At 36.0% G+C, this 13688-nt stretch overlaps 1 protein-coding gene across 1 annotated transcript; it reads right to left on the reverse strand.

Moving 5' to 3' along the window:
* Positions 1-8840: 8840 nt before the first annotated feature.
* On the reverse strand, positions 8841-11208 carry LOC140979380 (large ribosomal subunit protein uL2-like). The gene is made up of 2 exons (XM_073444747.1): positions 10726-11208; positions 8841-9419 (listed from the first exon to the last, which is right to left on the reverse strand). Exons 1-2 carry the CDS (start codon positions 11163-11165, stop codon positions 9077-9079), a joined length of 783 nt encoding a protein of 260 aa, XP_073300848.1. The 5' UTR covers positions 11166-11208; the 3' UTR covers positions 8841-9076.
* Between the last annotated feature and the right edge of the window lie 2480 nt (positions 11209-13688).

The raw sequence follows: 13688 nt of genomic DNA on the forward strand, positions 1-13688 counted from the left end.
TTATTGTGTAATTGTTCGGTGAAAACTACGCAAGTTGAAATGGTTTGCTTTTGTTTTTATAATATTGAAATGGTTTGGTTGTTTTTATAATATTATTTGGATAAAGTCTTGGACCCATCCAATGGTAGAATAGTGTTGGATTTGGTCTAAAGTCTATTTTTTTTACTATTTGATCGAGCATGAGTCCCTCCATAAAATTATTAAAAAAAAATCTCTAATTTTAAATATTTTTATTTTGATCATAAAAATCATCAAAGTTTAGAATTTTTTTTTTTTTTAAGTATCAAAGTTTAGAATTAGTCAAATAAATATTGGATTTTTTTCTCACTATTAGTCTACATCACATTGAATATGTTAACAATATATGATATCATATCAGCACACCAAATGATCAATGTCTATACCACTTCAAGGTAGCAACAAAAAAGGACTAAAAGTTCAAAAATGTTAAATTAATGGAATGAGACCTAAATTTTCTAAAAGCAAAATTATAATTTGGAAGCATATCTTAATAAATAATTTATATCATATATAGCATGTTCTTTAATTTAATATATTTTAAAAATATAATTTTTAAGTTATCCTTTAGCTTAATCAGTTCTCTCAAAGTTCTATTGAGACAATAACTGCAAATATTTTATATAATATATTCCAAGAATTAAGTGTTAAATAAAACTCATTGTATATATTTTTCATCTAATCACATTTTTCAAAGTCATAAAATATTTTGCTGTTTTATTGAATGTAAGCTTAACTTAGTAATAATTAATTTCATGTTATGTTTTTGGAAAAATTGTAATATTGGTCTTGTATATTTGTCTTTTGTAATTTTAATCATCTATGTTAGGATCGAAAATAAATTTAGAATGGATGAATAAATTTATCCCAATAGTTTTTCGGTTAAGTTATCAACACTAAAATTTTGTTCTTGTCAGTTGAGTTTTCGGTAAGGCAATTAGTATGAACTGTGCATAAGTAGGCTTATTGAAACTAGATTATCAGAAAAATCAGTTGTAGTTTGCTAAATAGTAGTAAAGTAGGTAGACTGAAAAATAAATAAGCACAAGGTTGTTTCTAGATGTTCGGAGAGTTTTTCTCACGAAAGGTTTGTACAAATATACTTTGATAATTACAAGCAATTTGAAATACCCACTTCAGTAGAACTTAATACTGCCTAACTAAAACTCTTAGTAAGACTTCAATCTAAACTCTTTGAGCAGTAAAACTTCTTACTCTAAATTACACAGATTTCACAGATAAATTCTAAACACAAATATGATCCTCAAAATAAACAGATAATGATTTATTAGTGCGTTCTGGATATTTCAGTTTGTCTCACGGAAAGCTTCTTCAAAGAAAATTATTGGGTTTTCAATATCCAGAGATAGTTAGTATAACTTTGTATCTTTAAGAGCTTGTTCAACTGATCTATTTATAACTTAATCTAAAACTATAATCTTTTCAAAATAATGTATATGTTTTCAAATACAGATGTCATTGTTATAATGTCATCGTCGTTTTCGACATGTTATGGTAGTGCGTCGAATCCTAACATTCTGTTAAGGTTCAGCGACTGTTGTACGAAAAGCTTTATCAACTACTTCAGCTGGGCTCTGATCCTTAAAAACTGATTATACTGATTCTTCAGGGAACATATGGATTTGGACTGACTGATCAACAGATAGACTGGTAGTTGGACTTCATCAGTTAACTTTGAATCGGTTTGGCTATTAGTATCTTTCTTGTGGGGACCCGGACGCTAATCATCTTCTTAATCGTTATTAGGATCAATATACTAGTCAAGTAATTAGGGTCATAAAATTTTTTCTTAAATTGCGGAACGTAATGGAATTGATCTAATATACAAATCAATATACAAGTACAAATCTAATACAACAACGTGAATTCAAACTACTAACTAAGGTTCAACTACTACATGTCAAGAGCTGAAACCTATTCACATCCAAGTCCGGAATCACCACGCTAATCTCAATCACTCATCTTCTTCTCGACCCTGATCCTGTCCCACCTGTTGTCATGCACACATACAAACAAGACAACAGCCGGATACTCCGATGAGAATAAATCCCAGTATAAACAATGTATACATGCAATTGTATAATAAAGCATGCAACAGATATCATTACATGTATCAAATTCTGACAATGAGAATCGATATCGAACTATAAATAAAACATGAATCATAATCTACGAAACATAAATCAATACAAGTCTGTAAAGCAAGTTCTTGACTCGGCATCTCAGACTCAACTTATCTCTCATCTAATCTAGGGATCCCGGTGAATAAGAACGTAACAAGTCTCCCACCTCTACTACCGTTCGCGGTGGCGGTACGTTCTTATTTCTGGACTTTGGTCTAGTGTATATCGAATAATCCGTAATAAGGATGCTATCTGTATCTGAAGCATATCGATATACCAAACGTCCAGTGTCTTGGCGTATCTACCAAAGACTAGTTAATCCTACTCTGACAATGTGCAATGGCCAGTTACTATTCTGTCATAATCTAGCCCCTTTGTCAGTGACTCTCACTTAATAGCTATCTACTTTCTATTTTCTAACTCAACAAAATAAACATAATCATTTCAAAACACAAAGGTATATAAAAACAACAATGCCATACAAGTATGTGGTTTAGGGAAACTCGAGTTAAATCTAACTCAAGTCGATCTCTCAGTTAACCTCGTTTTATACCTTTATCTTCTCGATCTGACGAAGACGAAGTCTCGCACTCCAATCTGTCCATACCCAATCTGGCAATGACAATATCAATATGCACAATATCAATGTATAACTCAATTTAAGACCTGTTCTGATCAATACTCAAATCACAATATAATCTGTCAATGTCAACGATACAACGATACAGTCTCAATCAATACCGAATCTGATCAATATCAATTTACGGATGTTTCGACGGCATAACAATACAGTCTCGATAACCCCGTCAATCTCAACATAACAGATATACTACCAGAACTCATAATCAATATCGGTATGATTCATACTCTCAACAATAATATATCATACTCTCAATTCCGTACAATCTCTATCATAACAGTTCTGAAAATCATATTAATTACATACACAGTCTGTTCTTCGATCTGACTTCAATTATACGATGTCTACTATATCAGAAACACCATATATATTTCCTATTCAGTTATGACAATATCACAATTTCAAATCGAGTCTATACGTAACAAAACTTACGTCCAGTTGTAGCCTGCGTCGATAGGAACACAATACTGAAGTCGGATTGTAATTCGGACGGCCGGATCTTCCCCAATCACAAATCTAAATTGCATGTTCTGCACGTCTATATATATATATATATATTGCATGTGGAGACCAAGTGGCTCATTGCATGTGGAGACCAAGTGGCTCACTGCATGTTCTGCACGTCTCGCACATATGCGCGACCAGCGTCGGCGTATATGCGCGAGACATTCTGTCTCCGCACATATCATTCTCGGCAGCTCGCGCATATGCGCGCCCTGACATCGCGCATATGCGCGAGACCCACTGTCTTCGCACACCAACACTCGCGCATATGCGCGCCTCTACGCTGCGCATGTGCGCGCAATGTTCTGCCTACCTCGCGCATATGCGCGAGGACTCCTTCTCGCACATAATGTCAAATATTCTTTCGGCTCTCTCGGTCTGATCCGTTCTGTCTATAAACACATCTCAATTACTAATAGATCATAATAAATAGCGCCAAATCATTTCAGATTAATAGGATAAATTTCTCGGGCCTTACATTTCTTATGTTTATCCATTTGTTTTTGTAATTAGCTAGGCTTCTTAGAAAAATTATTCTTATGAAAATTCAAATTTCTTCCCCGAATTAAGTTCGGTTAGGTTATTTAATTATCCGATGGATCAATAACCTTGCTTAATCACCAAAACATAAAATATTCTAACAATCTATTTGTAGAATTTCAGTTTTGAAAGGAAAAATAATTCTTGGTTTCCAAGATTAAATTTATTTCATAATATTATATTTTCTTTATTAATATGATTGTGTAAGATAATTAAATATAGATTTTGATTTTCTAGATATGTGATAATTATATAAGAATTTTGTGATATGGTATCGTTATTTAAAAAGAATTTATTTATCATTAAACTCTTGTTTTCCATGTTTTGTAGGATTTTTTTTGGAGATAAACCCTAGGAGAGAAGGAGGATATAAATAATAGAAAAAAGATGAGGAAAAAGACTTTTGACTTTACTTTTTGTATCTTCGCACCTTTACACTTTTCCACGTCGTGAACTTCAGTACTCTAGTTTTCGGCACCGTGTTTTGCTTTCTTGAATATATTTTACTTTGGTTAGAAAGTAATTTGTTTTCTCAATGCGTTGAGAAAATTAGTTTTCGTTAAAATCACTTGTGTTGATTTGTGTAAGCTCAAGTTAGTTTTGTAGTGATTATTTTGCCCTGACGCATCACAGAAATATTTATGCTTATGCACAATTATTTCTGAGTTATTTATTTGAGGGTTATTTTATTCCGCTGCTTGTTGTCACTAGGTGTTATAACATCTGAGACAATATTTAAATCTGATACAGACAACTTTTTACAGTTTATGTAAAACAAAATCCCCTATAAGTGGTATCAGAGCCACCTCTTGATATAATAAGTGCTGATTCTGGTTATTTTGTTTAACAGTTCACTTAATTAATTGATGCGTCACTTGCAAACGCATCACTTTGACCAATCATTTTTTATGGATCTAACTACAGTCTATGGAAGGTCAAGATAAGAATATACATTAAATCTGTAGATGAAAGAGCGTGGAAACGAGTTGTCAGTAGTTGGAGTCCATCGAAAAGAATAGATGAAGATGGTGATAACCTGATAAGACGACATTCACCATGACACAGTATGCAGAGCTGTACATCTGAGAGATAATCCGACTGCATGGGATTCCAGTATCGATTGTTTCTGACAGAGATCCAAGGTTCACATCATCCTCCTGGAAGAGTCTGCATTCAACGATGGGAACAAAATTGTTGTTCAGTACCGCGTTTCACCCTCAAACCCATAGTCAGTTCGAAAGGATGATTCAAATTTTGGAGGATCTACTCCGAGCTTGCGTAATTGATTTCCAAAGAAGTTGAGAATCGAAGCTACCTCTAGTGTAGCTATCAGTAGTCTATAGGTATGGTCTTTACGAGCCACTTTATAGGAGGAAGTGTAGATCACCGATACATTTGAACGAGGCTGGTGAAAGAGGAGAATTTGGTCCGGACTTGGTCAAGCAAAGCGACGGAGGGAGCTAGAGTTTGCATGTGTGACCACGTATTTGTGAAAGTAGTACATATGAAGGGTGTTATGAGATTTGGAAAGAAAGGCAAACTCGGTCCGAGGTTCATAGGACCATTTAAGATTTTAGAGAAGATTGAGACATTAGCTTATAGAGTGACGTTGCCACCGACGCTAGCTGGAGTTTATAATGTGTTCCATATCTCCATGTTGCGAAAGTAAATGTCGAATCCTTCACATGTATCGAATTATGAACCTCTGCAGATGACTCCAAATATGTCATACGAGGAAAGACCTATACAAATTCTGGATAGGCAAGAAAGAAAACTCCAAAATAAGGTTATACAAATGGTCAAAATCAAGTGGCTAAATTATTCGGATGAGGAAGCTACTTGGGAAACTGAGAGGTACATGAGGAATCGTTACCCAGAGTTATTCGGTAAAGTTTAATTTCGAAGACGAAATTTTATTTAAGTGATGGAAGAATTGTAAGGTTCAAAATGCGATAACGTAACACAACTGCATATAGATCTACGAAAAATTAAAAATGCCAAATTAAATTATTTTAATTGTATTTATTGAATGTGATAGGCATGTGTACATGTTTAAAATAGGGTTTTACATTAGAATGCATAAAAATGTGTTTTTAAAGGTTATTCGAGACGCGATCGAGGAACGGAGACGGGGACCATAAAGGAAAAATATTTTTATAAAATAAATATTTTTAATTATTTAATATATGATATATGTTAAATGAGAATTTCGGAAATGGTGCTTTTGAGGTGTTTTTACGCGTCGAGTCGTATTTTAAACCGGCAATCGATTTTTGACGAAAATAAGGACTTTTTATAGGCTCGATTAATATTTTCGAAAAATTTACTAAACGAAATAATTTTCCTATTATCTAATGAGCCTATTGTATCTAAGTTATTGGGTCAAGCTTACTACACAATTATTTATATCAAAAATCAAGGCTTCTAAGCTCTTTTATTCAAACAAAGATCACACCCAAACACATCAACACTCCTGGGGTTTGGTTCTCTCAAACTCTCGGCCACACACACAACATACATCAGCATATTCACGTCAGTTTTGTGGCACAAAAACACAGCATGTTTCCTCCCCGTCTCTCCGTCAATGTCCCTCGACTCAAGGATTGTTTTTCGTGCGTGAAACACACAAAGACATACCTTAATCTTCCTTCACTCAGCGTTCATACCATATTATGTGTATTTAATCACGTTTGCATGAAAAATATGAAACCCTCCTTATATTTTAGTTTTTGAGGCACATACATGATAAAACCATGGTCTTTATGCTTTTAAATTTAGGTTTATGTTGCATAAAAGTGCTGCCATGAAAGGGATATGAAAAGGGAAAAATTTCAGTAGATTTAAGGACTCCTAGATGCATGGTTAAAGGCTGGACAAGAAGGGAATTATGCTGAACGAAAATTGGGATCATGGTGGCTAGGGTTTCGGTTTTGGATCAAATAGAAGGGTGCGGCTCGGGCTGCTATTGGGTCACGTCCAGGGGTTCTAAGAGAGGCTATTCATGGTCCTACATAGGCTAAGGGATGGATGGTGCAATGAGGAGGGCGGTAGCCGAGTGCCTTGGACGCAAGGAGGGTAGTGCATCATGAAGAGGTGACGGGTTGAGGGCTGTGCTAGCTAGGTTCGAAAGGCTTGGTCCAGCAGCTTGTCTAGGCTTCGATCTAGGTCCTAGGATGGTCAGCTAGGGTCTGGTTGGGTCGGCCATGGGCTATTGTCGAAGGAATTGAGGGGTTGTTCAAGCTAGGGTTTTCGAAATTGTGCAGAATTTTCCAGCAATGTTCTAGGCTTGTTCAAAGGTTCTAAATGGTTCGATTTGGGTTGTATAGGGTATGGTTAGGTGTTATTAAGTTACGGTTCAAGTTTGGTAAGGTTTGGTTAAGTTTCGAGTCAATTCGGATTAAAACCGAGACATAAGTTCAAGTTTTAAAAACGAATTGGTAAATTAGTCTGGGAGCTTAAGTTTACGTTTAAGAAATGTTTATGAGTGTATTTTAAGGTGTATGTTAAGTTTGGATGGATTTGGGTCGTCGTTTTAAGGTTTAAGGGCAAATTGGAAAAGTTAAGGTTTTAGAGGCAAAACTCTCATTTTAAACCTGAAAAATGTTAGATGTCACGGCAGTGCCCTGAATGCTGTAATGAATGATAAACTATTTATTCTAAAAGATTATGGAATTTTATGATGAAAAAAGATGACGCTAAAAGAAGTGTTGAATGCTTGGTTCTAAGAAAAAATGATATATATACATGAATTTTTATAAGTGATGAGTATAATGAAAGGTTGAAGGAGGTGATTTTGTTGTGAATAAAATGAAAGGATATGATGATATGACGATATATAAAGTTAAGGCTCAGTTGACGGGTGAGAGTATCGCTGATGTCCCCGCCGCCTGATACCATGGTTATACGTAGATGGATCCATCGACCAAAAACTGAAACGAAAGTCACAATTAATGATTTGAAATCAATAAAAGGAAAACATATACATATATGATGAAAGAAAAAAGGATACGATGAAAGAAAAAAGGTTTAAAGTTTATGCATGTTCAAGAAAAGCTATTTTATTAAAAGTATATTTCACAGTTGTTTGTGAATGTATAAGTATTACTTGTTATTATGGTTAAGGTTTGCTGAGTCAATAGGCTCACAAGGTGTGATCGATGCAGGTGAGCATGATTTTGTTGATGGTGGAGAATTTGATGGTTGAACTAGCTGGGCTGATGGTTCATATAACCCGATGACATTTGCTATTTTTCCACACTTACATGATATAAGATTACTTTAAAGATTTCGATAACGTTTATGACTATTATGCTTTTAAGTGGTTTTGAAAAGATTAAAGAGTTTATAGTTTATTTTGAAAAATATTAGTTTTAAGTTTTGGTTAATATAGGACTAGTTCGTGTGGTAAATGAATTTTTTGATTATTGATTATCTATAAATAATAAAAAAAATCTTTGTCAATAATAAAATATTTTGAACCATTATTGTTAATATAATATTGGGTTAATTTTTAATTTGATTATAGTATAATTTTATTTTTATTTTAATTTTTAAAATTTCCAGATATGTTGTATCGGAGCATACATGAGAAAGGCAGGTTTTCGGCAGAAGCACCATATGACTCACATTCCTATGGTTAGGCAGAGATTTGGTTTATTGGTTTTGTCGTAATATATATCTACCAGTTTTCTATGAAATTGTACAATGTATTTAAAGACACCAGCAAGAAAACCACTGAAACAAACGTCCCAAAGAGCCAAACAGTTGGCTTCAGAGCAGTCATAAGTTCGATTATAAGTGACGTCTTAATTGAATGTCAAATCTCTTTATTCGGTTAAATTCAACCACGAAGTGCTCCTTTATTCTTTTATTTCTCCATTTTAAAATAATTTTCAACCATAGCAGGAAAATTTTGCACGAATTCTGAGAACACAAAGCAACAGCAACTTATTGCATAGACTTATTCTGAAACGGAAACTTTCAGAGCAACGATATATTGTTGATAATAACATAGTACTACTTTTTAATGGCAAAAACGATCATTGTACCCCAAATTGGAAAATAATTCACGAAAGTACAATTGACAGAAATAAAATAATTCAAAATCAAACATGTCGCACATCCTCCAGCATGATAATTCAAATGCCATTGAATGGCAAAATCTAACTCATAAAAAACAAAACAGAAGATAGTAAAGGAAATTAAGTTCATTTTCAACTAAATGAGTAAACTAAGTCTTATCTGCTTTGGCGGCTGTAGCAGCAGCTTGACCACGCAGACGACCAGTTCTCCTTGCAGCAATTAGACCAACCTTCTGCCCAGGAGGAGCATCACGACGTACAGTACTGGCATGACCTATATGTTGGTGGTTACCACCACCATGAGGATGCTCCACAGGATTCATAGCAACACCACGGACCTTGGGCCAAGAGTTTCTCTTCACTCGAAATTTGTGATATGCATTTCCAGCCTTCAAGAGTGGTTTCTCAGTACGACCTCCTCCCGCAACCTGGCCAATCATAGCACGACAACCACTAGGCACGATTTTCTTGGCTCCTGATGGAAGCTTAATCCTGTGCAAGGAAAATGACATATAAATACAGAAAATAATGGATGGCCAACATGTTTTGCCCCTCCACTTTGATTATATCATGGGAATAAGCTTAAAAAAGTATTACCTTGAATGGTGATATAAAAATAATGAAACGAGATCATCATCTATCAAACCTTCTTCCAATTGTCAAAACAATGCAACCATAAGCAAGTGAATAAGTCAGACACATGAAAACTTCAAACATCCTTATACAGACAAAACAAACATAATATTTAGTCAACATTATGATTGATTGAATAAGTGACCTTGAGCATTTGAGTTGCACCAAGACTTGATATTTATGGGTAATACCAGAGTTGTCAAGGGCACAAGGCACACCGAGACGCACAAGAGCCATGGAGACTGGGCAAAAGGCGAGGTGCGCCCATTGTCGAAGCAAGACACACATTTTTAATTTTTAAAAAAAATATATTTTTGTTAGAATAAATATATTAATATTAAAATATAAAATAATTAAGTGACGATGTCACTCAAAACAAAAAACAATTAATAAGTTCATTGTATCATCAGAGTATCCAGAACTTTCGAACTTGTATTCTTCTTGATCTTCATAATTTTTCTTGATCAATATTAATTTTTTCTTCCTCTTCATCAAAAATATGAAATCGATCTTTTTCTGATCTCTTTATATTTCAAAGTTGGTTGCTACGGTTTGGATTTGGGTTTTGGCTTTTTGTTTTAAACAAGTCATTGAAAAAATTCACCAAGGCGCGCTTTACTAGTCCAGACGAGCACCTGGGATAGTCTTAGTGACTCGCTATGCGTTGGATGACCACAGGCGCAGGGTCCTCGCCTGGTGACGCGAGGGGCTCGCCTTTGGTAACTATCGTAAATACATTAGCTCTCAACTACTGCTTTATCTCAATAAGCCTCTTTAAACAAGGCGTCCGCATATATTTCATACATATATCCTCATCTTTAATAACATTAATGCCAGAAAAGACAGTGATATTATCATATAAAATAAACTAAACGCAATCTAATAGCATAAAGTCCGCACATTTCACAACACAATAGCATACGGTTACCCTCATAATCAAATTAACAAACAGTTGAAAATCTTAGTTAGAAAAGAATCGGGGAAAAGAATCGGGGAAAAGGAGAAAACATCATTCTGTTCAAACTATACAACATGAAATAAAATTAATCAAAACCCGTGAATTAAAATAAATACATCCAACCAAAATTACCAATCATATGAATCAATTAAACTTAACATAAATAAGGAATAAAAATAGAATAACAGAGATTTAGTTAAATTATACCTAGAGGTACCATTATCTGGGTTGTGAGAAATGACGACAGCATAATCCCCAGAAGCTCTGGCGAAGACGCCACGGTCACCAACGTGGTGTTCGACGTTGCAGACGACGGCACCCTCGGGGATGGATCTTATCGGGAGAACATTACCTACGATGAGGTTGGCTTTCTTCCCACAATACACGAACTGTCCGGTGTACATGCCCTCGGCGGCTACGAAAAGCTCCTTCTGGTGCTTGTAGCGGAAAGGGTGGCGGAAGGTGACGCGCGCGAGGGGAGCCCCACGACCGGGGTCGTGGATGATATCGGTGATGACCCCCTTCAAGTACCCATTTCGCTCGCCGAAATCAAGGGATCGGAACCTGGCCGGTCCCTTCCGGTGGTGGGTGTGGGACTTGAACACGGATCCTGCTCCCTTACGCTGTGAACGAATCACCCGTCCCATTTTTGTGCAGCAGCGTGGGTGAATGCGTGTAGGGAATAGATATAGAAGTGAGATTATGCTAGGGTTTATAAAGGTGAGGCACTCATGGGCCTCTATATGGGCCGCATTCCGAAAGTGGGCCAACATTTCTAACCAGTAAACATGAGGCCGAATGTATGTAATCTGGCCTAAATTTAAGTGAGCATATGATATCGGTGATTTATAAACGCAAATATCAATTTGTAATTTTTTCTATTATATAAAAATAAAAATCAACTTTTATCAAAGTCAGGTAAGAGGACGGACAACGAGTCAAGCTCAAATTGCACAAATCATGGAGGCTATGGCAATGGTGTATGATACAGGGGTGTCAATCGGGTCCGGTGAGTCTAGTTTCGGGTCAACCCGTGAATTTTTTTTCAACCCGAACCCGAAGCAACCCAAAACCCCCCAATCCGAACACGAACCCGTCTAACCCGACTCAACCCGAAATTTATTTATTATTTTTTAAAAAAAAATTTAATGAAAAAAATTCGAAAAAAAATATATTTTAATTTAAACACATAATAACAAAATTTTCGATTTAAATTTGAAAGTTTAATTGTAGAAAATTAAAAGTATATTTACTAAATCAAATAAACCATTGTTAAAAAATAAAAAATATACAAAATAAATATTAAATGATGAAAATTTAACATATAAATATACAATAAATTTTGTTCAAACATACAATATATAAAAATATAGGTCATATTTTCAAAAAAAATTCGGGTCAACCCGCGAGCCAACCCGAAACCCGTCTAACCCGACATTAACCAGAACCCACCCAACCCAAACCCGAAAAACCCCAACTCGAACCTGATTTTTTTCGTGTTGGGTCGTGTCAGGTTGACGGGTCGTGTTGCATTTTGACACCCCTAGTATGATGGCCGATAGCGAGGCGGGTCTCGTGGGACACCATTGGTGGTGAGGTTGTTGATGATTGGCGATGAGCGAGATAGGCAAATGGCGGATGTAGGCGGTGATGTGTTGTCATTTTGAGGTTTCCAATTTTTGGTTTTAATCAATTCTTTTTTATTTTTTTTTATATTTTAATTATGCATAATATGTTTATTTATGCATAATATGTTGCGACGACGCTTCTCTGGTAATCGTGGGGGTTCTGGTTGTCATACTTGGGGTTAGATTTGGTTATTTATGTATTATTGTCGATCAATGCTAAGTAATGGGCCTAGGTTTTATCTTTTAGGTCCAGTGATGCTGATCTCTCTAACTCTCATGAGTGATATCACGAAGTATTTCTGGCACTACGACGACCTTTCCAGCGATAGTAGTTTCTTTCACTCTCGGGAATGGCATTACAACGGCTTTTCCAGCTGTGTTGATTGTTAGGATCGGAGTATTGATTAGAAGGGGATTGAATAAATAATCTCCCAAAATTCTCAAAATAATTCGTTTGGGTTAGCTACACTGAAATTTAATTCTTATCAGTCGAGTTTCAGTAAACTAGCATTTGGAAAATGAGCAAAAATAGGCTTTTGTTGTTGTCATGAAAGAGGCTGCCGAAATGTGGTGTTAGGGGACTGCTTAGGTTGAGAGTGAATGTGACACGGTGCTGAAGTCGAGACTTGGTCGGTTTGGGTGAGGGCCGATGGGGTTGGTTCGAGAGTTTAGGGTTTCTATGGCTAGATTGGGAGAAATGGCTGACACGGCTGTGCATGGCATGATTTCAGCCATGGACCAGACCATAATGTGTCCGTGACAGGGCTGGGAAGGGACCGTGAGCAGCTGGTCGTGAGGGTAGAGGTGTCGTGAAGGGAGCAAGGCTAGGCATGACACTCCTTGGCAAGGCCGAGACTTCTGCGAGCTTGGGGCTGTATGCGTGGTTAGGGCTGGTCCAGTAGAGTGTCCACAGGCTGATATTGATCATAGTTGGTGTTGGTTCAAGGCCGGTTCGAGTTGGTTAGGCCTAGGATCAAAAAATGTAAGCCTAAGGTAAATTAGGATTCGGCTCTCCTTTGTACAACAGCTGTTCGGTAGTGTTCGAGGGCCTTAGGTGGTCTCATTTAGGTTGTTTAGGGGCTGGTAGGGTGTGTATAAGTGGTGGTTAAAATTTGGAAAAGTTTGGTTAAGTTTCGAGATGATTCGGGTTAAAACCTTGACTCCGGTCCAAGTTTTAAAACGAATCGTATAAATTATGAAATGAGCTCGAGTTTATGTCTAGGAATCGATTGTAAATATGTTTTTAAGAGTTTGGTTGGTTTCAGGTCGAAATTTTGATGTCTATGGGTAAAATGGTCAATTAGGGTTTCTAGGGACAAAATGGTCATTTTGCACCCGGGTCGAATTCGCAGTCCTAGCAGCGCCTTGATCACAAAATTACACGTTTTTAATGCATATGCTATCATGAACATGACTTTTTTTTTGTGATGATGAAAATTACGTTGCATGCTTGTTTTTAAGAAAAATATTACGTATATGCATGATTTTTATAAGTGATGAATATGACGACATGTTTGAAAGATGAGAGTTGGTTGTGACTAA

The sequence above is a fragment of the Primulina huaijiensis genome, chromosome 6 (assembly GCF_012295235.1).
Source record: "Primulina huaijiensis isolate GDHJ02 chromosome 6, ASM1229523v2, whole genome shotgun sequence".
Classification (NCBI taxonomy): Eukaryota; Viridiplantae; Streptophyta; class Magnoliopsida; order Lamiales; family Gesneriaceae; genus Primulina; species Primulina huaijiensis.

What these genes read in the sequence shown, in the direction of transcription:
- LOC140979380 (XM_073444747.1), bottom strand. Translation starts at nt 11,165, where the DNA reads ATGGGACGGGTGATTCGTTCACAGCGTAAGGGAGCAGGATCCGTGTTC. An exon ending in CCAGATAATGGTACCTCTAG is followed by an intron (nt 9,420 to 10,725) that starts GTATAATTTAAC and finishes TTCCTTGCACAG; the next exon opens with GATTAAGCTTCCATCAGGAG.